This window comes from Peromyscus leucopus, chromosome 23, assembly GCF_004664715.2.
Source record: "Peromyscus leucopus breed LL Stock chromosome 23, UCI_PerLeu_2.1, whole genome shotgun sequence".
NCBI lineage: Eukaryota > Metazoa > Chordata > Mammalia > Rodentia > Cricetidae > Peromyscus > Peromyscus leucopus.
In genome coordinates this window covers 11,374,050-11,401,786 of record NC_051082.1, presented here as the reverse complement: position 1 = coordinate 11,401,786, position 27,737 = coordinate 11,374,050, and the positions used below count along the sequence as shown (strand labels likewise).

Below are 27,737 nucleotides of genomic sequence, written 5' to 3'. Positions count from 1 at the left end.
GAGCCTGGCCAATCTGGCGGACATCCCTGCCCTTCAGGGGCGGTTCCAGGATGGTGGGCTCACCGCACCACCACGGAGCTGTATGACCTAGGCAACCCGCTAACCCACTCTGTGCCTCCCAAGCTTCGATTTCATCAGCATTCTAGAGTAAGGTTCTGCACAGTAGGTCTACATACGCTGAGCGTCTTCTGAGTGCCCGCTGGGCACCAGGCTCCCATGCATAGTGTGTGACTCCAGGGGCACCTGACCTTACAGTCTGGAGGGTTTTGTTCAATAAAGAGGTAACCGCAGAGGTCAAAGGGGAGCTGGCGGGCAGGCTGGAAGGAGGCGGGAGAAACAACAGTTTCTACAGTTCTACAGTGACTGGCTGGTGACTAGGGGGGCCCTCAGGCTCTCCAGGCTTGGGTTCCCTGTCTATAAGATGTCCCGTTAGCTACCCAGTCTGTAGCGTCAGCGTGCTGTCTTTGAAGACACCTGGTCCTTTCAGGAGGGAAGCAGACAGCGTGCAGGCCTGGCTTCAGCTCCAGGGAACACCTCTCAGCTTAAGAAGTTAAGTCTGTCCTCACATGGATGGCCACCTGTGCCCCACGGCTAGGGAGGCAAAGTAAAGGACCTGTGTGCGAGGGGCAGAGAGCGGAAGTGCAGGAAGCAGACATGGGCAGGAAACGGACAGCTTTGTTTCCACACTTCAGAGAAGAGGATGGAAACTTCTGGGCAGTGTGGAGGCCCCTTAGAGGCTGTGGCTGCACATTCTCCCTGCCTGTCACCACCTCGGACCCACGACACTGGTCTTCCCAAGCTTCAGGCCATGGCCTTGTGAAATCCACAGTGACCCAAGGGGAGCCTCTGGCTCCTCTCTCAGGTCTGTAGCTCTACTGGGCATGCTCTCCATCTCCATCCTAAAGTGAGGAGAGCTGAGGCCTCAAGGGCACTGCAGTCACTCAGGAGGAGAAAAGGAACCACTGGGAAGCCCAGTCTTTGGCCAGGGGGCAGTGGTGTGTGAATATGCCTTTACGCTGTGTGAATATATGTCACTGTGACTGGGCTAATAAAGAAGCTGACTGGCCTACTGCTGGACAGGTAGAGGTTAGGCGGTACTGGCAGACAAAAAGAGAGCATGAAGAAGAAGAAGAGGAGTCTCGGGAGTCGTGAGGAGATGCAGAGGAAGCAGATGAACTTTTTGTATTGAGAAAAGGAATCGAGCCAGGTGGCAGAGCAAAGATTAAAAAATATGGGTTACTTTAAATATAAGAGTTAGCTAGTAATAAGCCTGAGCTACTGGCTGAACATTTATAATTAATAATAAATCTCTGTGTGGTTATTTGACCAGTGTGTGGCTTAGATCTGGGCTTGGGAGCAGTTTGTCCCTGGAAAACGGATGCTCTTCTAACGACCGCAGACTGTAGCAGCAGGGGATGTTGGTAACTTGAAGTGTTCAGCCCCAGTGCCTGGTGCCCTCTACGGTGACAATCGTTACATGTTACGACACGGCACAGTTACTATATGCACACCACCAGTATTGGCACACACAGTTATTGTATGACGAGACACCGAGGCCAAGAGCGTGCACACCAGAGAGGCACCACTAATGGCTCAGTCTGAAGATGACTCTTAAATCACTCCTGGTGGGGTTCCCACAGGCATGGGGCCCCACAGTGCCTCCTGCCCAGGTACTGCGGGAACTGATGGAGTCCAGGGGACAGTGGGGCCTCCAGATAGGGGCCAGTAAATGCTGTCCTGCCCCAGCAGATGATGCTAAGACCTGCCACACTGGCCCTGTGTTCTCACATGCCTCTGCCCTGGCCCTCTGCAGGCCCTGGCAGGAGAGAGGAGACTCAGAACCCTCCAGATACCGCTGCGTTCCCTGGCATCTAGCACGGTGCCTCATATAATCACATATTCGCCACACAGTATCCCCACCACGACAACAAATCCTCCTAGACCTGGGAGGACAACAGATTCAAACAAACCAAGTTCTGGGCCAGGGCCCTGGAAGTCATATGCTAGCCCAGATGTGCGACCTTGGGTAGACTGTGTCTTGAGTTTCCTTTGGGCATAGCAGAAGCCCTCCCATGTCCAGGGCTGCAAGCGCCAAGCAGATCCAGCATGGCAGGCACCCGGCACAGGGCCCAGCACACAGGTACATACCTGGAATGTGGGTTGTGAGTTTGATCACACCTATCAGGAAAAGCCCCCCAAATCCTGCTCGACACAGTAGGTCAATCCCGAAGCCTTCCGTCAGTTAGTGACCTCTGGCTGGCCAGCGGCTTTGTCTAGACTCAGGCCTGAAGCGCAAGCCTCACATCCCAGGGAAGGCTCACAGTGACCCCTACTGTCCACCACTGCGATGGGTCTCAGATCTCAGTCTGCTGGGAGGCTAACAAAAGCAGGGCAGGGCCTGTCCTGGAGGAGGAGGGTTCCAGCTTCAGGGTTTATGACTGCTCAGACAGAACAATGGCGGAGAGGAAGAGACGCCACATGTAAGTACATCCGGCAGACACTAATTCCCTGTCTACTAAACAGACGTATAATGCACAGATCAAACAAAGCTCTTCCCCTGCCTTGCCGTCTTTTGTTTCCCTGGATAAATGTCATCCCCAATACACTGTGGGAGCAAGTGATGCTGTCATCACCGAGGGATGTGTTCCCTTCACCACGCACCATCCTTAGGCACTCCTTTAGATGTGGCGGCCGTGAGACTGGACTCTTTAGAAGCGGAGTCACGGCAGGCAAGCACCGAGCCAATGCTCTCCCTCCCCTTTTGGCTGACGCTCGGAATGAGGGGTCAGGAAAACCGCCCCCTCGCCCCCAGCTGTGACCCGTCTCACCAGGCACCCCAGCTCCGACATTAGAGGGAAGGTACGCTGACCTGACCGCGGCTGTGAACGCCCCCACCCGGGGGAGACGGTGGAGAACGCGGAGACAGGGGAGGGGTTTTGAAGCCGGGTCCCCAAACAGCATCCCTCTCTCTTAACCTCACAGCAAGAGTAAAGACGCAAGCCTCCCAAAGACAAATCCCTCTCCAACTTGGCGCTCCGCCTGCAGCCACTGTGCCTTACTCGCGAGACGCTGGCGGGTCACTCTACAGACACATCACCTGAGAAAGTGACAAGCAGGGGCTGCGTGCCACTGACGGGGCAGATGAGACGGGGACTTAAGGCCCATAAGCACCCTAAGACCCTAGTTGAGCCTCGGCAATCTGCATGGAGGGGTGAACTTGTCCCACTGATGTTCTGAAGACACACAGCACCCCCTTCTTATGGGATCACAGAAACGTCTCCTTCAACTTGGGGTTCAGTGCAGGACCATCTAAGCAACTTCCCAATCGGTCCTCCGGGGATCCCCTGTGAGAATTCAGGCTGATGGGGGGGGGGGTCAGGGAGATGACTCAGTGGTTGAGAGCACTATTGCTCTTCCAGAGGATCTGTGTTCTTTTCTAGTGCCCCCACACACGGCAGCTCACAACCACCTGTAACTCCAGTTTTGGGGGATCTGATGTCCTTTGACCTCTGAAAACACTGCGTGTACATGGTTCACAAGGGAAAGCGACTCACAGACATAAAACAAAAAAGTTCGGGGCGGGGGGGCGGGGGGGGAGGAGGAGAAGGGATTCAAACTTGAAAAGACCTCTAAAATCTTCCAGACCATGAGCAGAATGGGCCTGACTAAATCTAGGTTCCTGCCTGGCGTCATGGCCGGGAGAGAAGAGCCCTGCAGCTTCCCCTCTGTCCCAGACAGTCTGTCTCCAAGTCTCACCACCTGCCTGGCCCCCAAGTCGGCCTCCTATGCTAACAGAGACCATGGTCTGTGTTCTGTGTGTCGGACATCCAACGTCTTCCCCAAATGGCTTTTGCCAGAGGGCAACCGAGATCAAGCGTTTTCTTCCGTCAGGACATCAGCTCCCGGCCCTCTCTGAAGGCACTGACTCTCTGGGACGTTAGTAAATCCCACAGAGGAACCACAGGCTGCAGCCACTGCTGTCCCTCCTGACGTCTGGTGACAGCCCTGGGGTGCGGGCACACACCTGGTCACCCTCTTGCCTCTGAGAGAGGAGGCCAGGGTACTCAAGCGTCCAGGGCAGTTTGGAAAGCCCCACTGTGCTACCCCAGCACCGTCAGGCCCTGGGCGGCCTCCCAGCCTCCGGGGGGCGCTGTGCCCACAGCCCAGCGCGTGGACCCACCTGAAAAGCTCCCGGATCTCCCTCTGGTTGGCCTGGAAGGGGATATTCCGCACCAGAATCTTTGAGGTCGTCTGCTTCTTGGAGACCTGTTTCTTACGAGTGGATGTCAAGGCCGGCCTGGGGTGGGATGGAGGAACAACAGGTTATTTGGGGGGTGTGAACTGCTCATACCTAGACCGCTGTTGCCACCTTCCCCAACAAAACACACCTCCCCCTCACTTCAGGTGGCCTACGGAAGGGGCCATGATGGAAGCAGAGGAAGTCAGCCTATCTTCCACTTCGGGGTGACAGGGGCGGAAGTCACCTTCTCTCCCAAACTCCTGGGGCCCCCTGATCAATGCAGCCCACTGCTGCTGTCCCATAAGGAGGACCACGAGAAGAGGAACCCCATGAGGGAGGGGCCTTGTGCCTTCTGGGCTAACACCTTGCCCCTGAGGCTACACTCCCGGCCCCACCCGCTCCTCTATTATAAGAACGTGTCTGCATGTCTAAGCTCACTACCCAGGGGATGGACACTGACTGGTCCGGTCGGGCAGGGAGGTGGTAGCAAAGCTGACAAGTGAAACGTCAGTCGGGAAGAACCCCGGATGGTAGAGGAGTTGGGGTGTGTGGAGGCATTCAACCATCAGCACCAAGGTCAGACAAAGAGAGCTGCCACCCATCCAAGGACAGAGGAGACACCTGAGGACTCACTTAGTGGCTCGTTCGGAGATCCGCACTTCCAGTTTATGGCCGTCCACGACGTGACCCTAGAACGAACACAAAATGACCAGGCCCGGTCGCTTACCCATGCTTGCCCTTCTCCAGCCACCCAGAGGGTTTGGTGGAGATCAAGGTCGGAGACAGCTGTAACAGAAAGGCTGACACGCAGCAGGTGGCCAGAGACCCAGCCTCCTAATGCACGTCTGATCTTCCGGTGGCCCAGGGAAGCCGTTTCTACCATTAGCAGCGTTCTCAGAGAGGAGCCTGCAGGTCCAGCATGCAGACAGCTCACTCTTGTTTGCAGGCTCTTTATGGCACGTCCTAACCCACCCAAGCCACGTGCAAGCTAGGCTCTGACTGCAGTCCCCAGCTGCAAAGCTGGCGCATTAGCGGAATGACCCTGGGAAATCCCTCAGCTATCCCAGGAAATATAGCGTGTGGGGCTTTGGACGCACGATCCCTGACAGTGATGTGCACACACGCTCGTGCACAGACCAGCACACGGCATGCATACAAATGCCCGGCTACCAACTCTTGAGAAACATGAAAGAGAAAATATGGACCACCATTTGCAAAGTTCAATGTGAGTTAAACGAGGACATGGGGTGCAGGAACAAAGTAGACTTTCTAGCTAAAAAACAAACAAACAAATCCCACAAAACTCCACAAGGCACATGCCAAGCTGTGTCCTCTACCCTGCATGGCCTGCGATGATTGCCAATGCAGAAAGCTGTCTTTTTTTTTTTTTTTTTTGACACAGGGATACTATGTAGTTAGCTTATGACCTGCATATGATACTACATGGGCTAGCCTATGACCTGGTATGTAGACCAGGCTGGTCTGGAACTCAGAGATCCTCCTAAGTATTAGGCCTGTGGCTGTCTTCTTAAGCGAAGCTCAGGCCCCTCTAGGGCTGCCACAGGCCCTAGTCCACTTTGTCGTCTAGACACTTCTCAGCCCTTCTCCTAACTTTCACCTTGGTTCAAGCTAGGGTGATGTCTTGTGAGGGGTGCAAGGGTTCCCCAGTCGCTTCCGAATTATCCATGCTCCTCACAGCAGACAGGAAACTGTCTTAAAAAACAACTCAGAGCCTCAGTCTCCCACTGCCTTTGGGCCAGATGCTAGCCCTCCAAAGGGCCTATACGAAGGTCTAGCCTTCCACACCTCTCTCCTCACCTCCTCCCCAGAACGCTGCCCCCCATCCTGCCCCATCACACCTGGAGCTCCCGCCTCAGGCCTCTGCACTTCCTAGCCTCACCTCCCAGCTGCTCCCTCCTAGAGCTCTGAGCATCCAGGCATCGGCCAGGACAGGCATCGGCTCACCCTCTCTGTGTTTTCTGAAGTAGTCCCCGGGGGAGGCGGGATTTTCACGGAGTACCTGTGACCCTGCTCCTGCACGTTCGTTCAGGTCAGAAGCCTGTCTTTCCCAGCAGAGGACGGAGTGAGTCTAGTTCACAGTCATGGTCCGACAGAGTATCTGATAGGCAGACGGCCTGAGTGTGTATACTGCCCCACGTGCTGTATTTCCTGGGATATCTGAGGGATTTCCCAGGGTCATTCTGCTAATGCGCCAGCTCTGCGTCTAGGGACTGCAGTCAGAGCCTAGCTTATGGGTGGCTAACATTCCATAAAGAGCCTGCAAACTAGAGAGAGTATGTTTGGAACCATGTTAAAAGAATAAATGAGTCGGAGTGACCACGGAGGGGTGAGAAAGGCCTTAATCTTTCTTGGGCCATGGTCTCACTGAGATGGCCCAGGATCCCCGGCTTACCTGGAGCTGCTTGAGGGCTTTCTGGGCCTGCTCTGGCTTCTTGTATTCCACAAACCCAAACCCCATCGAAAGTAGCACTCCTGAGGGAAAGAGGGAGAGAGAAAGGGGGTGTGGGCGGAGCTCAGTACAGTCCAGACCACTTGTGAAGACTCTGACCCACACTTAGAGTCTCTTCCCTTCTCACACCCCTCTTCCTTCAAAAGAAGACCTCAGCTCGTGCTGAGACTTAGGACCAGGCAGGAAGGTGAATCGCAGTGGGGCTACAGGGCTGCCACCTGGGGCCTGCTTGACTAGTAACTCACAGATAACCAATACGAGAATTAACTTCCTAATCGGAGTGCCTTTCAGAGGGAGTGGGAAGTAACAGGGATGGCCATGGCTGTAACAGGCAGCGAAGCCTCAACCTGGCCAGGGTGCCGCCATGCCTAAGGCAGAGGTGAGGACAGGTGTGGACAGTGAGGCCTCTCTTCTCCTACATGCATCTGACATCTGACTACACCTGGTTGCTGGGTAACAAAGTCCGGACAGGTAGGCTGACCACGGTACCGCCGACCACACCTGGGTCCTGGGTAACAGACACAGTCCGGACAGGGAGGCTGACCACGGCTCTTTCCTGTTCTAGAGTACAAGGAGCAATAGTTGGGTAGCAGGAGCTCTGGAGGACACTCTACCAGACTCATGCCCTTAGCACACGCTTCTGTATGTGTACACCGCTGTACGTGCCAGTGTCCCACACTTGGTTTGAAGCTCCTGGAGACCAGGGATGGCAGGCATACCGGGTGCCCTGGGCGCTCGTGTGGAAGCCCACGTTCCTTTGAGCGGGACCTTGCTTGAGACATGTGCTTGACTGAGGTAATCGAGTAAAGTGAGGTCATCATAGTGCGCCCTGATCCAGCACAGGTGGGGTCCCTTTACCAACTGGGGAGAAGGCAGACATCGTGACCCACGCCTGTAATCCCAACACTTGGTAGGCTATAGCAGGAGTGTGTATTCAAGGCCAGCTTGGGTTACACGGAGAGACCCTGCCTCAAAAACAAGCTAAAATTTGAACCCAGGACAGGCATACACAACCAAAATGCCATATGGACCTGGAGATGGCTACCCACAGGCTAGGAGATGGGAGGTGGAGAGAGTGGGGGGCTGGACAGCTCCTTCCCCACAGGAACCACACCTGCCAGCAGGCACATTGATCTTGGTTTTCCAGTCTCAAGCATAATGAGATGATACATTGGTGACTTTGACCCCCAAACTAGGGCTCTCTGTCACAGCAACCTAAGCGGAAGGGTGCAACGGACCCCTGACTCTGCTGGACGTCGTCCGCTTACTCCCTAGTGGCTCCCCGCTAACATGAGTCACCTCATTTCTTGGACCCTGCCCACCCTCCCAGACCTCCTCCTACCGCTTCCTCTACAAGTTCTCGGTGCTCTGAGCCTGAGGTCTCTGCCATCTGACGGCTCTGCCTCTCTTGAGGTGCCGCCTGTCAAGAGCACCGCTGTGCAGGGTTTCTGTCTGCCGCAGTCCTCAGCACTGTGCTGTATTCACTGGTTCATCAGTCCCCCAGGGAATCTGGACACTCTGGGGACAGGTACCTTATAACTAATGGCTTGCTTGCCATCTATGGGGAGGATCTCGGGACCTGTCTGAGGGACATGGAGCTGGGTATCATGGCTATCCATCACTACCCAGGAGCATGCTGGGCCAGCCCACATGGTATCCCCACCAACCCTGCCTAACCAAAGGGACTCTGGATGGGGATGGCCTAGCCCTGCCCATGCCTTGCAGGAAGCCAGGAGGAGGACCACCAGGGGACTCTGAGATAATCCTTGGGCCAAAGTTAGACATGAGGCCTATGTGCCCACTGGCCGTGGAGGCACAGGATTAATGAGTTGTTAGAATGCTCTAGAACTTGTCTCTGGGTATTGCCCTTGGAAAACAAGAGAGAAAACCCAAGGCCAGCCATTCCTTGACATGCCTGGGAAAGTTCCAGAACACAGAGGTAAATAAAGGAGGAAGCAGAGGCTTCTGCTCCACACTGCTGCCCCTGTGGAACTGTTTCAAAGCCACTCACTGTTAGGGAAAGTTCTAGAGAGAGAAGAGCCCAGTGTGGTCAGCTGGGTTTGCCCCAAAGCAGGAGGCCTGAAGCAGACCAGGGACCAGTTCAGACAGGAGGGTGGAGACACTTGGAAAGCCAAGAGGAGATGCCTTGGTGGCGGTCCATCTCCTCTGTCACAGGCTCCCTCAGAAAGTGCTCCTGCTGAGTCGGGATAAATACCTGCTTTATTCTTCTTCTTGGACACGGTGCAGCTCTTCACAGCCCCCACTTTGGAAAACACCTGCAAAACAGGTTCCTGTCACTGGCTGCCTTCTAGACAGGTAGTCTGAAGCTGCCACCACTCCCTGACGTGAGGACCCACCCCTGAGGTGGATGAGGGGGCCCAAGAGCTACAGGCAGGGCAGACAGGCTGCAGACTGGGGTTTACATCCCTCCGTCCGTCCCCCCCCAATTTCACTCACTTCCTTCAGTGTCTCCTCTGTGGTGCTGAAGTTGAGGTTCTTAATAAACAAAGTGCATCCTGGGACACTTTCCTCCTCCTCCTCATCTTCCTCTTCCTCCTCCTCTTCCGTGTTGCCTGTGGGGGCCTCTGCTCCTTCCCCTGAGGCCTTTTCACCTTCTGGGTCGAGTCCTGGCCCCATCAACAAACAAATCAGTGCGTTACATGGAGTCACTGCAAGGGCACACAAGTCCCGGAGACTAAACAAAGCACAGAATCTGCTAGATTAAAGGGGTCCGGTCGGTGCTGCTAGGCTTCAGCAGGGGGAGAGAGAGAAGGGGGCAGGGAGAGGCATAGAGACAGGCAAGCAGACACACAGACACCCTGCTGTTGGCTCCATTTGAGAGAGAACAGAACATTGAACACAAAACTCAGTGTTCAACAGGTCCAGGCCACACTAACTTCACTTGAAATTACTATGTGAACCATTTTCTTTAACCATGAACCTAAGCAAAATGTTATTTTTCCTTAAAAACAAAAACAAAAACCCAGGGTGCTTAATGAACTTTTAGACTAAAATCCAATTTTAAAATTCTCAGAATTGCAGAACGGGGGTGAAACAGACCCTTCTCAATAACCCAGACCCACGGGATTCCACGCAAAGCCCCCAGAAGCATGATGTCAGAGATTTGAGCCCCAGTGAGGCTGGCAGCTCTCGGTCCAGCTGCAGCTGGTGGGTGGGGCTTCCGTCCCGGGGCTCAGTTCTGTCCATCTTCCCACCCTTTCCGCAAGCCTCAAACTAGTTGCAACCGAGCGTCAGCACCACAAACCCAGCCCTGTACGCTGCATGGCAGTGACGCGGTGACGCTGTCACCTCTGAGACAGTGGGAGAGGCAGGCCGTGCCCGAGACTCTCACGAGCCGAGCCCAGAACCCAGGCTCAAGCCGTGGCAAACAGGCGTGTCTCCCAGCAATGCCGCCACAGAGCGGCTGCCTGCGCTTGCAAAGCAGAGCGGCGGAGAAGCGTGACTCGTGACTGGGAGTGGGGACATCAGGTCCTGGGGAAGACTCAGGAGAAGCATGACCCTGGAGAGATGGCAGTCCCACCCACTAGCTCGCCTCAGCCCCAAAGAAGAGGCTTGTGACATCTCTAACACATGTGCCAAGACCTCGATGAGGTGTTGCATCAGGAAACACGCGAGCCTACAGAATATTCTGGAGGTCTGCATCTGAACCCTAAACCCCAGGCAGCCTCACGTTGGTGTATTGGCTCATCAGAGTCGGGAAAGACATTTTCGCAGGAAGAAAATGGCAGGGCATTTGAGGTGTGTGGCCCACTATAGAGTGGGTGTCCCTTCTTGAACTGGTCGATGTGTGACACTAGGGGAGGTTACCTCAGTGCGATCAGAAAGGTGGAGTTTTCGAGAAGAAGAAAATGCAGCTGTTTTTTAAAAACCAGCTTACCAATCCTTGCAACTTCAGTTGGCAGCACTTGGCTTTCACCCTCAGCTGGGGCCAGCAAAGGAACCGGTTTGCTAGCCCCATGCTCTATGCCCTGGCCTGTGCCACACTGCTGACCCTGCCCTCCTCCTGTCCCTGGTCCGGTCTCAGTCAGCTCTTAGCAGCATCCAGGGGACAGGAGCCTGGCATGTGTGCCTGGGACTCTGCCCTGACCTGTGCCTCGGAGCATGTTCAGATCGTCACAGGAAGACACTCTCAGCTTTAGCAACAAGCTGAGCTAAGAAAGGTTGTGGTCACTATCCAAGATGGGCAGGCCCCTCCCTTGCAGGCCAGCTGCTCCTAGTCTCAGCCTCAGAAGGCAGAGGACTTTTTAGAATGGCTGGCATCTACTCCTATGTGTGCAGCTGGCCTGGCCAGAACAGTTACAAAGGCCGCCCCAACTTCCAATGAGTCAACCTACACCCTCCCCCAGCATCAGGAAGGACACCTCACTGGAAATGCAAGACACGCTTTGGTACTACAGGCCTTCTTCCCACAGCTCAGACAGGGCTACCAGCCTCCCTACGCTTATCCCGATCCACACTGGGGCTATGATGTGTGCAGGCCACACTGGTTCTGCCAGGCACTAGCTGTGCAGGGGCCAGTGGCCGAATCCCTACCTTAGCACCTTGTCTTAGTGTGGCGTTTAATGAGACTGAGCACAGTGCACAGGCACAGGGCACACATGCATACATACGCACACACGTACACACAGTGTACATATGCACACACGCCTGCACCCAGCACTGGACTGTTCTGAAGTACATGCCTGGATATCGTCAGTGGATACCTGGGTGCTGGTCCCCCGCCTGGCGCTAGCCCCTGGCTTCTCTCTGTTCCACTCACACTGACTGTGCAGACCTCTTTGGTGACTGCCAGGCCTACCAAACCCAATCTGCCAGGGGACCTTTGCACATGCTGCCCTGCCCACTCTGTTCATCTTCCAGATCCCCATCAGGTCACAGCACAAGCATTCTCCCCGAGAGCTCTTCCTGCCTACCGTGTTACAAAGGACTCAGCTGCTCTCTATCACTCTCCTCTACCTTCTTCTTTTCAGAGTCCCGGCCCCACTGTGAAACACCTTCCCCACTGGTTCATGTCTGTGGGTCTCAAGTATGAGGGGAGCTCACCAAGCGTGGGGCTGGGCCTGGGAGAATGATCTCCACTTCCAAAACACCTGTGGAGCACAGGGCCAGCAACCACGCTGACTGTGCTTCTGAGCTGCTGTGGGGCCACAGACGTAAGCTTAGACACTGGCCCGACTACTCTGAGTCATACACTATCCACATGTGCGACATCCATCACCCAGACCCTGCAACCTCTCCAGGCTCCCCTCTTTCTCTATGAAGGGGGTCTACAAAGAGGGTCAACAGAGGCTCTGCTTGCAGAAGGGTCTGAGGAAGATCAAGGAGAGACCAGGGAATCCGCCTGCTACAAGCATCCAAGATGACTGTTTCTTGGCGGGTCTCCTGCAGCTGCCGAAGGAAAAGCTGTGAGTCCCTGTAATTCTGAGGTGACATCCCCAGCCCCGCTCCAACCCGTCTTCTCTCTGTGGGGTTCTGAGAAAGCCTGCTGGCATCACACATCCAGGGAACCTGACCTCATCCAGCCACCTTGTGCCTAACCACCAGCCCTGCCGTGAACTGCGCCGGGGCCCAAGGAAGGGCTGGAGGTGGCTTGAGGACCACGGGGATGAAAACAAGGTCTTTTTAAACACTGCTTATGCTTTAGCCCGAGGGACAAAAGCAAAACAAAAAAGAAGAACGAGAGAGAGGGAAGGAGTCAGAAAGGCAGAGGCTGGGCAAGGGCCGGGGTCTCGGTGAGAAGCTAGATGCGAGGTGGGCTACGGAGACCAGAGGGGCGCCTCCACCTCAGTCACTACAATGACAGCCAGTCATGGGTGGCCACAGGGGGTGTCACTATAATCAGACTGCAGGATTCCCCTAGCCCTCCCCACTCCAGGCTCCTGGGAGGCCCACAGCGACAGCCTGTTATCAGCAGCAAGCAGCTTTGTGGGACCTCCCCTGACTCACAGGCCTTTATCTGGAGGTGAGGGTCTTGGTTGTGGGAAGATAAAACACGCTGTTCCTCTCCCTCGGGACCCATGCGGGGAACAGAAGCTCGCTGCAGAAAAGCGGGGGGGGGGGCTGGGGGCTGGGGGCTGGGAAAAGCCTGCCCATCCCCCTCCTCCTAGCCTGTGAAATCCTAGTCTGGGTCCCCAGCACTGTAGGTCCCCGCCCAACAGGGATGCGGGAGCTGGTGGTAGCTCAGGAACAATGTGCAACGGGCAGGGGGTGAGGAGGTGGGCAGGGGGCGCAGGACGAAACTCAGAGGACTGGGGACAGAAGAGGGACTGTGTAGAAAAACAAGGAAGAGCCTCAGGAGGCCAAGACGGCAGTGACTGACGATGTGGATGCAGTGGGCTGGGCAGGGGTTCAGCCTGGTACGGCGTCCCAGTCCAGATCTGGGTGGATAGCTGGGCCCTTCTCCTAGATCTGAGGACCTTGGTGCAAGTCACAGACTGTGACCCTGGAAACCAACCCTTCCCAGAATCAGAGCCTGGTGGGGACAAGGCAACAGAGCACCAACTCCAGACCCTGGACACCGGTGTCAAGAAACCGCTCTAGGTCCAGAGAAATGTCTGCACCCAAGGCCACAATGGGTACCACTCAGCCCCCCCCCCACACCGCACCCCCACACCAGGCCAGCTAGAAGCTCTGGGGAGCTGGCTCTGTGGTAGGTGGCTACAAGAGCACTTGGGGTGATGCCACCTGGCTCCCAGCCTGTGGGTGACAACAGTGACCTTGGTCATCCTGGCGGCCATCACCCACGTTGCAGACACAGAGACAGAGCTCAGGGAACGGAGACGCTCCCCCAGCCCTGGCAAGGAACAGAGGGCTGCCCATGCACTGGACAGAACGTGCGTCTGCCTCAGAACAGCGCCACTGCTGTAACTGTCACTCAGGGTTCCACTGACCACTCACGGGCTGGGGTGACAATCACCTCAAGTCACCTTCGCACCTCAATGTCACTGACCACTCACGGGCTCGGGTCACAATCACCTCAAGTCACCTTCGCACCTCAATGTCACTGACCACTCACGGGCTCGGGCCACAATCACCTCAAGTCACCTTCGCACCTCAATGTCACTGACCACTCACGGGCTGGGGCCACCAAACACCTGAAGCCACTTTCAAACCTCACGTGTGCCCGAGGCTCAGGACACAAGCACCACCATAAGTCAGCCCTCCCTGCAGAGGGATGGAGTCCTGCCCTACGCCTACGGCTACATGGGGTGCTGAGCGCACGGGATGCTGAACACCAGAGTGCGGTGATAGCCTGGCCAAGATAGAAATGAAAAGGGAGAACCAGAGTGCAAATTCCAGTGTCTGCCAGTATCACCTGGGGGGTATTGCGTCAGGACAGGTGAGCAAAGCCACACAACATCTTCTTGGGTGGTCTCACAGGCTGACACTGCTGCCCAGCCAGGAGATGGGCCTCCTAGGGTGTGTCTTCAGGAACCCAGGCCCTGGCTAGGCTACGTTTCATGCTTGACAATGCGTGCTTGCTTTGTGCCAAAACGTAGTACCCAGGTTCAAGTGCAGTACAGAGCCAAGAGGGAAGGCAGTGGAGGTCTGGGGTGACGTGGGGTTAGAACTAACCCAGGCAGAGGTAGGCAGCTCAAAGCTAAACACTTGCAGACCATCTACCACCTGAGGTTCCAGCCTCCAGCAGTAATGGAAAACCAACGAGAGACCACGAGAAGGGACGTCTTGACTTATCATGAGCAGGCTTGAGGGAACCTGTGGTCCGACAGACAACATGCTGTCTCCTAGCAGACGCTAGGAAAGGGTATGTAGAAGGTCTCACCAGCTACACAAACCTGACAACCAGAAAGTGTCAGGGTCAAAGGGCAGAGACAGAAGTGACTTCCCATCTGGAACTACAGCCTCTGGAAGACCCTCAGTGGACAGTGAGCGGAGACGTCACTGGACCTGGGCAAGGATCCGGACCCCCGTCCGCCAACCTCGCTACCCGCCTTTCCTATTCTTGCTGCAATATATTCCTGCACTCACAGACGTTACTATACCAAGACCACGGGAAACGGTGTGGTGGCCCACACCTGTAACCCCAGCCTGTAGTCCCGACACTCAGGAATGGAGGATCTGAGGCTCAAGATCATCCTCGACTACGTGGGAGGTTCGAGACCTCCTCGAGCTGCATGCCAATGTCAAAACAAGAGACAATAAACTCCACACAACATCTTGACCGCCACAGCCCCCCACTTCACAGCCGTCTCACGAGAGTCCTCACACTTGCGGGCTCCACTGCCCAGGCTGCACCTGGGAGGTTACCCGGATGCTCCGGGCTCTCAGAGTGACAGGCACTCCTGAGCCATCAGTCTGCAGGGGAGAGCTATCCTGGCCCTGCTGTCAAGGATGCGCCCGCCCCCTCCCCAGAGTGAGGCGCCTGCCCCCTCCCCAGAGTGAGCACCCGCTAAGGGGACCGCAGCCTTTTCCTTTCCTGACCATGCAGCCATTGGACACCAGGGGGCACTGTGATACCCAAGCGGCTACAGAGGGATCATCTCTTCCAGCAGCCACCTTGATGATGGAGACAAGGTTCCCACAGCCTCTTTCATCCCGGTCAACAGACTCAAAGATTCTGTCCCCATAACCTTCCACCAAGAAACTAAAAGTTGGCCACCTCGTGTGACAGGACCCCAATGGTCCACTTTTTAAAGGGCGTTTGACACAATCTATCTGCAGGAAGAACGAAGGACATCTGGCCAGCGGCCTAATGACGGTCTCAGCTGCCCCTTGCCCTCCTCCCACAGCTGCCCACGGCACGGTGACCCCAGACTCGGCTCTTACCCGTCTCTGGCTCTGCCTCAGCTTTCTCTGCAGTCTGTGCAGGTTGGGAATCTTTCTTCTGGGGGGCTGCGCCAAAGACACCAACTGGAGCCCATTCCAGGTAGAGAGGGACATGATGAAACTGCAGAGACAGGGTGCCCAGGTTGCAGGTCCCCATCACCGAGCTGGCTGTGAGACCCAGCGCCACCTGACAGAAGCGCCTGAGGGTCAGAGGTGACAGAGCCACCAGAAGCCAGGCACAGAGCCCTTCCTGCATGGCCGGGCCCAGGGCCCCTCATACAGCCAGATGCCAGGGTATGGACTGCAGAGATTGATGTGACACTGAGGTCTATGAAGCATAAAGGTCTCAGACAGACAGAAATCCCTTGTCCTGGGCTGAATGGTGGCTTCCCAAGACACGGCCACGTCTTGACCTTGAGCCCCGAAGCCTGCGACTGTTACATATTACCTTCTTGGCAATATGAGGCAGATCCTGGAGTGAGACTGTCCTGTGCTATCTAGGTGTGCTCTAAGTTTCATAAGTAGTGTGTGTGTGTGTGTGTGTGTGTGTGTGTGTGTGTGTGTGTGTGTGTGTGTAACACATCCATAATCCCAGCACCCAGGAGGCAGAGGCATATGGATCTCTATGAGTTTGAGACCAGCCTGGTCTACAGAGCGAGTTCTAGGACAGCCAGGGCTACACAGAGAAACCCTGTCTTGAAAAAGCAAAAAAAAGAAAAAGAAAGAAAAGAAGATCCAGAGGGAGGCATGGGATGAGCAAAGGTGACCGGGTGAGACTGGAGTGACATCAATCAGGCCAAGGGCCACCGGGACCATCAGAAGCAAGAAAAGTAGGGGACAGACTCTGCCCAGCAGCTGGTGGAGGCAAAGAACCTGCTGCTTGGTGGTTTGGGCTTCTGGCTGCCAGCATTGGAGAGCCCAGACTCGGCTGTCTGATGCCACCAAGTTGGTGGCCACTTGTCACAGTAGCCCGGGAAGCTCACACCTGCTAATGTTTCTTTACTCAGAAGTCAGGAGGCAGGCAGCCTCGGGTACCGCAGTGATGGCCGGCTCATGGCCGGCTCATGGCCGGCGCAGGGCAAAGCTCCAAGAGGGAATGTGGGTTTGGGCAGAGTCTATGTGTGCCAGGCCCACGCCAGCCTGAGGGCGACTCCAGCTCTTGGTGTCTCTCTAGGGCCCCACCGAGATCAGCGGCCATACCTTGGAATAGGCCAGGTGCCTGAAGGCCTTGCGGGCCTCCAGGGGCTCCAGGAACTCCACGATGGCTGTGATGCCACCTTCAGGCAGCAGCACGCGGCCCAAGCTGCCAAAGCGGCCAAAGATCTCCTGTAGCTCCGCTGCCAGCGTGCCCGCTGGGAGGTTCTTAGCCAGGATCACAGTCTTACTTCGCTCTGCTGCGGCCTGAGTGGAAGAGATGAACGTGTGTGGGACGAGAGGACGGTCACCTCAGCATGGTTTCAGCACTGACCGTTGGCGGTGACCTCCAGGAGAGGGCCCCCATCGGGGCCCCTTGTGGACAGGCTTGGGAAGCAGAGCTGAGTGGCTGGGCGGGGGGAGGGAGCTCACACGCTGATGTCTTGCTCACTCCATGCCCCACAGACAGCTCTGGAACCACAGCTCCCCCAAATCACCCCAAGTCACACTGATTCCAATAGTCCCCAGCCTCAACCCAGACTGGCACTCCCAGGGTAGCCCCATGGGCTTCCAAAGGACAAGAGCCACATCTCAGCGCCCAGACTCCTTCCTGGCAGCACAGACCTGCTGCCCAGGTGTGGACGGCAGGAATAGCTGGGGACCTTCACTGCTGGGTGTACCCTACCCTTTGAGGGGATATTCTGAGGGGCCACTCCTCAGGCCTCCTCCTGGTTCAGGCTCCCATCACCCACAAGACCCATCCACATCTCTCCAGCCTCCCAGGAAACCCTTTCCCAGCTCTGCAGCAGCCACTGGCGAGAGCATTAAGAGACCCACTGTGTGCGCTAAGGACTCACCTGGCTGAAAGAGTCCAGGCTGACGCCATTGTCGATAAGGAAGCTGCGGACCTCCTGGACCAGCTGGGTCTCCCCCAGAGCCACACGCACAGCCACGCTGCCCTTGGTCTCCTGTGGGAGAAGAGGCCTGGTGCTGTCAGGAGGTGGCTCAGAGGGAAATGCATGTGGTCCACACCCATCGTCCTCCATACTGGAGGCTCCCAGGACCAAGACTCCTCGGGACTTGTGCTGTGAACCCTGGATCCCTTGGTCCTTTTCCAGCTTTGTCCCCATGGCTCACAATGCCCTTCCTTCCCTGGCTTTCCTCAGGTAGATGCCCTGGTGCTCTTCGCTCAGCCCACTGCCTGCAGGGGCTTCAGAGTCACCCTCCTCAGCCTCGGCCAGCCTCTTGTGTCACCTGTCACCTCGCTGAGCCGCCCACTGTGGCTATGACCTCTCATTTGCATCTCCCTCCACTAGAGGGCACCAGAAGAGCTGGTCCCCTTCTGTCCTGGGCACCGCTGGGCTCCTGGCATCTGAGCCACGGCAACGGTCCCTCTTAACTTCGGTCAGGCTGTGGCCAGTGCCAGGAAAATGCGGCCCGCTCAATTCGGCCCCGTGCCAAGTGTTAAATACACAGCTGCAGCGGACGGAGGAGGAAAAACGGTTCAGGCCGTTCTCATCCTGGGCACATGTTCTAACAGCAGTTACCTCAGACAGGCTGACTTCAGATGCCATGAAAACGAGCCCTGCCCACTTCCCCTTGCTTCTCTGGAACACGATCACTACCTCATCTGTGGTGGTGTGCTCAGTGTCCAGGGACAGTGCTGACGCACGTCTTGGGGCCGGGGAAATGACTGGGGGGGGGGGGTGGGGTGGAGCTATGAGCAAAATCAACAGGCATCCTCTGCCGTCAGGGCGACAAGTGTGCTTCCCACCTCAGGTCTGGCCTAGGACAGTTCAGCAGCTGTCCAGGTGCCGACACCTGGCCCGGGAGAGAGCTGCTATGAAATCAGCAATACTCACGTGGTCAAACACTTGACTCTTGGTGGCGTTGTACTTCTGAGCAATGGCGTCAGCTACGGCATTTGGTCCCATGAACAGTGTGTTCCAGTTGTGAGAGCTGAGGAGCAGGGGCAGGACAGAGGTCACATGGCGGCCCCTCCCTCCCCACTCCCTCCCATAGGCCAAGTCCACCAGGCCTGAAGACTAGGAGACTGGGGGTGGGGGGACACCAACGGGCTCTCAAGCCAAGTCTCAGCCCTAGCTGGGGCAGGGACTCTGCACACACTCTCTCCTACGATGCACACTGTGCTCTGGGTGGTGGGGAGACGCTGTTTCTGCTCTCTGCACCCCGCAAATGGTAAAACGGAGGCCCTGAGAAGTCAGGGACTAGGAGCGCCACATGAAAGACTGGGCCACGGGCAGCGGACCCTGGGACTGGGGCGCAGCGGCCACTGTGGTCTGACTAGGACCTGGAGCTGTTGGCTTTGTCCAGGGCTTCCTTCTTCTTCTTGTAAGAGGATCCCGGGGCATCTGCCTCCTGGCTGGCTTCCTTCTTGATGGTGGAAGGTAGGACATGGAGCATCCTGCCCTGGAGGGGATGGGAGGAGGATGTGAACACAGGCTCACAGTGTCCAGCATCGGGTCCCCAGTTTGCGGAGCTATTTGGAAGGATTAGGAGGCAGGCTCTGAGGTTGGAAAAGCCCACACCATTTCCAGTTAGCTCTCTCTCTGCCTCGTGCTGGTGGATGCAGACGTAAGCTCTCAGCTACTGGTCCAGTGCCACGCCTGCCTGTCCTCATGCTCCCCACCACGTGGTCAGACGCGCTCTGAAGCTGGGAGCCCCCAATAAACTCTTTCTTTGTAAGTTTAAGACAGCCACGTGACACAGGGGCCTGCCACTGTGGTGAGGCCAGCTGACGTCACTGTGTGCAGGAGACGCTGTTCACCTTTAAAAAGACGTAACTTTATTTATGTAGACGAGTGTGTGCCTGAGCCTGAGTGTATGTATGCATGTGCACCGTGTGTGTCTGGTGCCTTTGGAGGCCAGAAGAGGAGGCGCCAGATTTTCTGGAGCTGGAGTTACAGGTGGCTGTGTGTGGTCCGACATGACTTCTAGGAACCGAGCTTTGGTCCTCTGGAAGAGCAGGAAATGTCCACGTTTCTCTTCTGTTCTTTTTGTTTGTTCCCGTCTTTTGAGACAGGGTCTCACTATATAACCCTGGCTGGCCTGGAACTCACAGAGATCCACCTGCTTTTGCCTCCTGAGTGCTGTGGGCCCAGGAAGTGCTCTTACCTGCTGAGCCATCTTTCCGACTCTGCAAACTGTTTACTTTACAACGCACAGCTGCAGCCCCACGGCCCCACAAACCTACATCCTGTCCTGTCCTGTCTGTCCCTACACAGCGAGAGAACATGAGGTCTACACAGGTGGTGCAGGCCTAGCCTGATAACAATGACATCTATAAACCAGGTAACAATGACATCTATAAACCATGAACAAATAAGCCGAACAAGCAGCCTGGGACTAGGGCAGGTGCACGCGCGTGTACAAACACACACACACACACACCTGCTCTCTTGAGCCCAGCAGCCCGACTAGTCCTGAGCAAACTTACCTGGAATACCTGCCCGTCTACCTCAGCGTAGGCCTTCACTGCGTGCTCAGGGAACATGAAGGTAACGAAGGCAAAGCCCTTGGGCTTCTTGGTCAGGCTGTCGATTGGATAGTGGAGTTCTGACAGAGGACCTGGAGATGGGAGAGACGTCAGTCAGCCGTGGGCCAGACAAAGGTCCAGACTGGTGAGATCAGCAAATGGCTATTGTGGACCAGTCCAGGCGGTTGGGTCCCACAGGAGAGCATGGCGAGTGCTAGTCGGCTTACCAGCCCAATGTTAAAGGCAATCTGTGTGTCACCTTCAGAGGGGAGGTGGGCTACAGACCTGCTCTGCTACCTGCTCTATTTGCGGCCTTCCCTTGTCCCTGTACGGACATGTCACTTAACACGCACAGGACTGTTTGCTCACCTGTAAAGTGCCACAAGACCCCTGGCTCACAGGACGGGTGTGGGGTGAGCTGTGCTAACACGTGAGTGCAGCCAAGAGGTGCCTCCTACAGGTGGTGGCATGGAAGGACCATGGCATCACCACACAAGCTAGGCAGTGCTTCCCACTCTGAACACAGGGCACGATCATGTCCTTGGCATGAGCCTGTCTTCCCAAACGGACACCTACAGTCTGGACCACCCCTCTCCTGTCCAGTCTGGCCGTGTCAGGCAGGAGGCAGGAGGGTATGGCTGGCAGGACAGCTGTGGGCAGACTGGGAGGTTTCACTACCCTGCCTACTCTCGGGTCCTCCTCCTCCTCGTCCTTCCTTGGACCTCCCGTCTCTGAAGCTCCACACCCAGGCTGTCCTTGGAAGAGCTACCTCAGGCATGTTGCAGGTGTCACGGTCTCGGCCCCATTCAGAGTCCTGCTGCCCTTTGTGCAATAATCCTGACCCCAGGGGCAAACACGGCCCCCGTGACCAGACGACCCGCTGGCCGGTGAGTTTTCAGCGTAAGAAACCACAACAGCAGCAACAGGAAGAACAGTTTCTCTGCGCTGGGGTGCAGCTCAGTGACCAAGTGCTTGCCTATCGCACGCAAGGCCCTGGGTCCAGCCCCAGCATTGCTAGTAACAAAGTTAGCTCTGGGAGGGACTGCCCAACTGGTCCCCAAAACAAGACACAAAAAACATAGTGGTGGTCTCTCTAGCCGAGCCAGCTCAGGGTTCTGAAGGTGGGGTGGGGTGGGGGTGTCAATGAAAAGAGGATGGAATAGGTGGTCAACTGGCTGAGACAGCTCAAGCTGGCTTCGGGGGTGTCCTCGCAAGGGGAGCACATGTAGAGAGGGTGTTAACCTTTCCCCTAGTGAACTCTTCAAGTTCAGGCGTACCTTAACTCCCTGGCATAGTCTTGTGTCTTTTTTACCCCTTGAGACAAGGTCTCACCATGTAGACCAGGCTGGCCTCGAACTCACAGAGATCCACCTGCCTCCGCCTCCTGAGTGCTGGGATTAAAGGCTAGAGGCGTGTGCCTCTGTGCCAGCCATAGTTAATGCATCTACTTACAACAGCCTGAGATCCGGGCTTCTAAGGAGAACGTGCCCTTCTCCTGGGAGTGCTCACCCTGGGGGAGCACGGAGGAGAGAGCAGCAGAGGAGGAGGGGCTATCAGTCATGTCCGCTAGGACCAGGACCCCTGCTGCTGGGCTTGGCCCCTTCACTGCTAACGGGGTAGGTATTCCTGCTTCCTGTTATTCTAACTAAACCCCCGACTGCTAGATGTGCGTGCTGCATCTGAATTCTCTTTTAAAAGCAAGAATTTGAAAATGAAGGCTCCCTTTAATAACAGCATCACACATCCAACAAAAAGACCACCCTCATGCCGGGTGGTGGTGGCGCACGCCTTTAATCCCAGCACTGGGGAGGCGGAGGCAGGCCGATCCCTGTGAGTTCGAGGCCAGCCTGGTCTACAGAGCTAGTTCTAGGACAGGGAAGGCTACATAGAGAAATCCTGTCTTAGAAGAAAAAAATGCACTGTAGTACATGCTGGTAACGCCTGCGCTCAGGAGGCTGAGGCAGGAGGATTGCTGCGAATTCAAGGCCAGCCTGGGCTATATAGCTAAGATTTTGTTTCTAAAACAAACAAACAAAAAAGACTTGACAGCCAGGTGCCTCGGTGTCTCGTAAGGACAGGACCGCAGTGTGAACAGCCTGAGGGAGACACCACTCTCCCATCTACTCCACGTTCTGAGAGAGTAAAGAGAGGCCCGTCCACATGGAAGGGGTGCTGGGTTTCTACAGAGAAGCCTCTAGCTGATGGATGCAGATACCACCCAGGACCAGTTGGAAGCAGTACCCACCATAGGCAGAGAAGAGCTTCTCCAAGTCTTCCTCAGAGCTGGTGTACGACAGGTTCCGCACGAAGAGCCTCCCAGAGTCGGCCAGGTCCTCCTCCTCCTCATGTTCCCCGAGCGTGCGGCCCTGCCAGGGTGTGGAGCTGCTCTTTGGGGGACCGTGGGCCGTGGGGGCCTTCTCCCTGAAGACCTCGATATAACGTCCACCTGCATGAAGACAGGGGTCATGGCTGTGGGTGCCCGAGGGTGGCGAGCCTCCCGAGAGTCCCATTAGCCACTGCTCTGCTGCTGTCCAGAGCCTGCTGTCTCTATGTATGATCCTGTCTGCAGTAAACGGTTCCCCAGGCTGCAGCTGGATCCACTGGGATCTCACTCACTTGGCAGGGCTGCCACAGACCCGAGGAGCTTGCAGGGCCATCCCAGAACGCAGGAGTCAGCAGCTGGGTTCTGGGGCCTCCCCACTCCCCCCACTGGCTGCTCTGCCTTGGGAAGGCTTCACATGACAACCCGACCCGGGACGTTGAGCAAGTGAACCATGGCATGCACCACTCAGGCCAGGTGCCCACCCCACCTCACCCTCATCCACTGGGTGCTCCATCAGGAACCATCACCTGACCTGCTTACAGGGCTCCCCTCCCATCCTCCCTCAGTGCGACTCTTCCGTCAGTGGCCCACCCCTGCATCTGAGCCACTTGACCATGCCGGGATGGGTAAGGCCAGTGACCTCCCTAGTCAGCTGGCGTCACAGGCTGTTCTCGAGACCCGGAAAGCTGTTCCAGGGAGCCAGAGCTCAGGTCAACGCAGCCTGCCCCTCTGCACACCACTCAGGAGAAATGTGTCCACTTCTCCTGTCTCTTTCCTGTGTTCACTCAGTGCTGCTCCGGAGGGAGGGACTGTGGACTCTCTGCTCCCTGCTGGGTCCCCAGGCCCGGAAGTATCTCAGCACCAATGCGCACCGTCGGCCTAGGACGGCCCGCGCTGGTGTCCCACGCGCCCTTACCCATGTATTCCCGGTTGCACTTCAGAGCTTTCTTCACGTCGTCCTCGCTGCTGAGATCCACGAAGACATAGCCTGAGAGAGGATGGTGATAAGCAGAGTCACAGGCAGAGCTGGGAAACCTGTCTGTCACCCCCCAGGACACAGACGCCCCCACACCCCTCCAGCAGCTTCAGATCACGGGGCTGGCTGTGAATGGAGATGTGGATCCCGGGAGTGAAGAGCACGGCCTTCCTGCCCGTGCCGGCCCCACCCTGTCCCTGAACAGTCTCTGGAGACCTGCTGCTGTAGGCAGTGCTGTGACTCAGTTCAGGAGTCAGGGCCACCTCCACGACCACTGTCCCTGGAGCTCAGAACCAGGCCTGGGATCCTTCCCGAGGGGGAGCCTGACCCTGTGAGGTGGCAGAGCAGGGCCACCCTTCCCTAGAGGACTTAAGTCACATGCCCGATGTCACATGGCTGTCTGACGGCAATGCCACAATGTGGCCCAAAGGCCAAGGGTTTTCCACACGCACCCTGAGGAATTCTCTCTTCTGTTCTCTGCAGGGACGTCACCTACCCACAAACCTACTTCACAGTCTTCTGGGAGGCACTGGCCCACACCCTGCTGGACCAGCTGACGGACCACTATGGCGTCCCCAGCCCCAACCCCACGGGCCTATGCTGGAGAACACACTGACTGACGTCCCTGCGTGGCTGAGCCCCGCTGGCTGCCCCTGAGAGCGCCATGCTCCAGGCTGGTGTCTCCCGTCTGCAGACCCAGTGGGCTCTCTGGGCTGTGACACACACACTCTTCCCTGCTCCCTGCCCAGTCTCTAAAGTCCCATAAGCCAGGGGCACCACCCACAGCAGCAGCTCTCATGGAGCGGGCGAGGCCGCTCTCGGCGTCAGCCCCTCGGCTCCTCGCTCCTGGGTGACAGGCCCAGCCCACTGCACACAGGGACTGAGGGGACGGCTCCTGGGCTGCTAAGCTGGGATGGAGCCCCTTTACCCCCCCCCCCCCCCCGCCCTCTTCAGGATTAAACGTGAGGAGAATTGGCTTGGTACAAGATGTGATAAAGCCAAGAGGGGCGTTGGGGAAGAAGGGAGACACGGGACAGTGACCTGACTGTCCCTGATGCATGGGCACTTTATCCCCCAGCGCTCTGCCCAGGTGGCCTCTTCCTGTCAAGGCTGTGGATTCCCACCCCACAGGGCCTTGGCGTGGCTCTGCAAGATGCGGCTACATTCCTGCTGCTCCATCTCCCCCGGCCTCCTGGTCTGGCCAGCAGGCAGGCCCCACACCTGCCGGCCTCCCCCAGCTCCAACTCTGGCCGATCACCAGACTCTCCACCTTATGACGGCCCAGGCCAGTGCTCTGAGGCCAGGAGACCCTGGCGGACCAGAGTGGAATCCTGGGAAGACACAGCCCAAGGCCATGCCACATACACTCAACAAGGTAGAACTGTCCTCTGTCAGAGGTGCCCATGGACAGTGCAGCCAACCCTGGGCCCATTCACATCTACCAACAGAGCATGTGAGCCTGTCAGTGTAGTAGAGGCCGAGAGGGAGGGAGACACGGCCAGGAAGGAGTCACTGTGCCAGGCCACCAGACGCAGGGACAGGAGACCCTGGTCTTTGCAGATGAACTATGCCGACCTGAGGGCAAGAGACGGCAAAAAAGGACATGGGTGTCTGTAAGGCAGCCTGGGGTAGGGCAGCCTGCGGTGGGCAGCCTCGGCGCTGTGGTGCGGGCTGGCCTGCCTTACCTGTTTTGTTCCCGTGAGCATTTCTCACTATCCGAATGGCCACTGGCTTCAGGGGCGCCAGGAACTCCGTGACGTTTTTCTGGAAAGAAAAGAAATGTGTTTCCCCTTCTATCTTTTTTTTTTTAACAAATGAAATATTTCGTTGGACAATTAACAGTTAGTAACTGGACAGTTAACAGTTCTCTAATGTTTTCTCTTAGGATTCCAAGACCTTGACAACCAGACCAGGGACATAGCTCAGCGGCCGAGTGCTTGCCCCGCAGTTCCTCAGAGCAGAGAAATAAGCGCCTGTGACTGGTCTCATTGTGTCTGCTAAGGCAGGATCAACGTCCTGGATCTGGCTTAGTTGTCTCCTTCCTGGGGTTCGAACTGAGTTCCTCCTGCTTGCGCAGTAGGCACTGTGTCCACTGAGCTCTCCCTCCAGCCCCGTGCCCCCGCCCTTTTAAACAGTGAGCCTGTCTCGTGTGTGTGTGTTTGTGTGTGTGTGTGTGTGTGTGTGTGTGTGTCCCGGGCACCAACGTGAGGGGTGGAGCTAGTCTTCACACTGCCATCCCTCTCCTTCCCGTGCCAGTGCCTGGGGCGCTACTCAGCAGCCTCCACGGCCACTTGTAGCTCACTCACACCCACTTCCCCCTCATCCTGGCACCCCAACCCCCCCCCATCCCGTCTTCATGAACACACACCTCGGTGACATTGAACGGGGCTCCCCGGAGCTTCACAGTGTAGGGCGTGGTGGGTTCCTTCTTGCCGGCCGGTTTCTCTACCTGAGTGATCACGGAGAGAAAAATGGTTGGGGCGAGGACCTGATACCCACACGGCAGGTGGTGGCTGGGACGACCTGGAGCTGGAAGGGGTGCCTGCTGCTGGGGGAGCTGGACAACTCCATGAGAATCCATGCCTGCTGTGGAGGCGATGGAGGTGGAGGAGGAGGCAGCTGCAGAGTCTTTACCGCACCTGACATGAGGGCCGCATGTAGAGCCTGGCAAGCCATCGGCAAACCAACAGAGGCCTTGGCCCCCGGGAAAAAACGAGACGGACCACTGAGGCGGAACTTGCCCTGTGACACACACTGCCCAGCACTTTCCCGGTGCCCGGCTGGGCAGTGCAATTCCACAGGGGCGCTGAGATCAGGCCCAGCGCTCTGGAGTTCCAACAACTCCAGAGAGCCTCTGCTCTTGGTTTCTCCTTTGAAGCGCAAACCTGCCCTTGCTGGAACTCCTTTCCTGGCAATGCCTGCCCTGGGCTGCTGGGTACCCCCGACTTCCTTCACCACACGAACCCCAAGGGCTGCCCTGGCTTCAGTTGAAGGACGCATGCACAGTGACTACACCATAGCTGTCCTTATGAATCTGAATGACCCAATCCTGGCACCGCAGGGACACACGCCATGAGGCGAGGTGGAGATTAGAGGCCTGTGGGGTGGATGCGTCTCACCCAGGGGTGACAGGTACTGAGAATCAGTGTGGGATGTGACCTCCACTCTGCCACATGTCCTGGACAGGGCATGCTGGTCTGAACTGGCGGCCAATGAAATGAGGAATGGAGGCCTCTCTCCCTCCCACTGCAGAACAAAGAGCAGGGCAGGAGACGGGATGCCCTGGGGAGATGTGGACCCCCTTAAGTGTCCAAGTATCCTGTCGCTACAGCAGAGAGGACCTCCTGGTGGGACACTGGGGGGCTATCCTCAAGGCCTCAGCCATCTTCGAAATCTCAGCTTCAGGCCCCGCCATCTCCCAGCCATCACCGTGGGTGAGCCACTGGCCCTCCCAAGACCTGCTTCGTCACCTGTACAGAGGACTGTGACGAGAACCAGTGACTTGCCAGGGATGTTACCCAGCGTGCAGTGAGCCCTCACTGACCTCAGCTGTCAGTGGAAAGCTTCCTCACATCTATCCGTCTTGTTGCTAATACACACGGCAAGACCCATCCAGCTCATCGATACCCAGATACAACTCCAGACAACGGGCACCTTCCCCACCGGTTCAGAAGCCTAGGCTGCATAGACAATCCTGTGGGCAAGTGGCCTTCCCTCCAAGTCAGTCCCCTAGGGAAGGGGCTGCAGTGACCCTGGTGACCAGGCCCTCCGCCCTCACAGACCAACACACACCTTGCCAGCGGCATCCTGAGGTCTCCGGCTCCCAGGCTCGGCTCCCCGGCTCCCACTCTCCTGCTGGGCTGGGGAGGCAGGGCCCTCTTCTTCCTCAGCCTCACTGCCTTCTTCGCAGTTCACCGCCTCGTCTTCACTGTCCTCTTCATCCTCGTCCTCGGAGGACTCCTCGGCCCGCACCATCTTGGATTTCAGGTAGTCCATGTCGGACAGCTCCTTCTGTGTGGCCGCCTTTGGCTGCAGGCCGCCTTGTTCCTCTGGGGAGACAGGGGGTCAGCGACCTTAGCGGGCAGAGACAACGCGCCCGCCATGGCCAAGGCCCAGGCCCTGGCCCTCACACAAATCAACTCCAGCCAATTCTCTGATGAGCAACAGCTGGCGGTGAATCAGGCCACACTCGACTGGGCATGTCTTTCCACACACACCTTGCCCGTGACACATGGAGCTGTGTCGCTCACTCCTTTCACTCCCCTGGCCCACTCTAGCCCCCCCCCCATG

The 27,737-nt window shown here is 56.8% G+C and overlaps 1 protein-coding gene across 1 annotated transcript in view; it reads right to left on the bottom strand.

Annotated features, from left to right (window-relative positions):
- The window catches only part of Rbm19 (RNA binding motif protein 19), an 86,491-nt gene that overhangs the window by 52,624 nt on the left and 6,130 nt on the right, over positions 1 to 27,737 (bottom strand). The window contains exons 6-21 of the mRNA XM_028878789.2: positions 27,240 to 27,496; positions 25,816 to 25,896; positions 25,133 to 25,211; positions 23,388 to 23,459; positions 22,394 to 22,594; positions 20,110 to 20,240; positions 18,964 to 19,082; positions 18,515 to 18,611; positions 17,510 to 17,620; positions 16,719 to 16,919; positions 15,519 to 15,639; positions 9,168 to 9,337; positions 8,926 to 8,986; positions 6,654 to 6,733; positions 4,874 to 4,929; positions 4,181 to 4,297 (exon numbers count right to left, since the gene is read on the bottom strand). Of these exons, the coding sequence (XP_028734622.1) occupies positions 4,181 to 4,297; positions 4,874 to 4,929; positions 6,654 to 6,733; positions 8,926 to 8,986; positions 9,168 to 9,337; positions 15,519 to 15,639; positions 16,719 to 16,919; positions 17,510 to 17,620; positions 18,515 to 18,611; positions 18,964 to 19,082; positions 20,110 to 20,240; positions 22,394 to 22,594; positions 23,388 to 23,459; positions 25,133 to 25,211; positions 25,816 to 25,896; positions 27,240 to 27,496 (1,954 nt within the window). The remainder of the gene's footprint in view (positions 1 to 4,180; positions 4,298 to 4,873; positions 4,930 to 6,653; positions 6,734 to 8,925; positions 8,987 to 9,167; positions 9,338 to 15,518; positions 15,640 to 16,718; positions 16,920 to 17,509; positions 17,621 to 18,514; positions 18,612 to 18,963; positions 19,083 to 20,109; positions 20,241 to 22,393; positions 22,595 to 23,387; positions 23,460 to 25,132; positions 25,212 to 25,815; positions 25,897 to 27,239; positions 27,497 to 27,737) is intronic.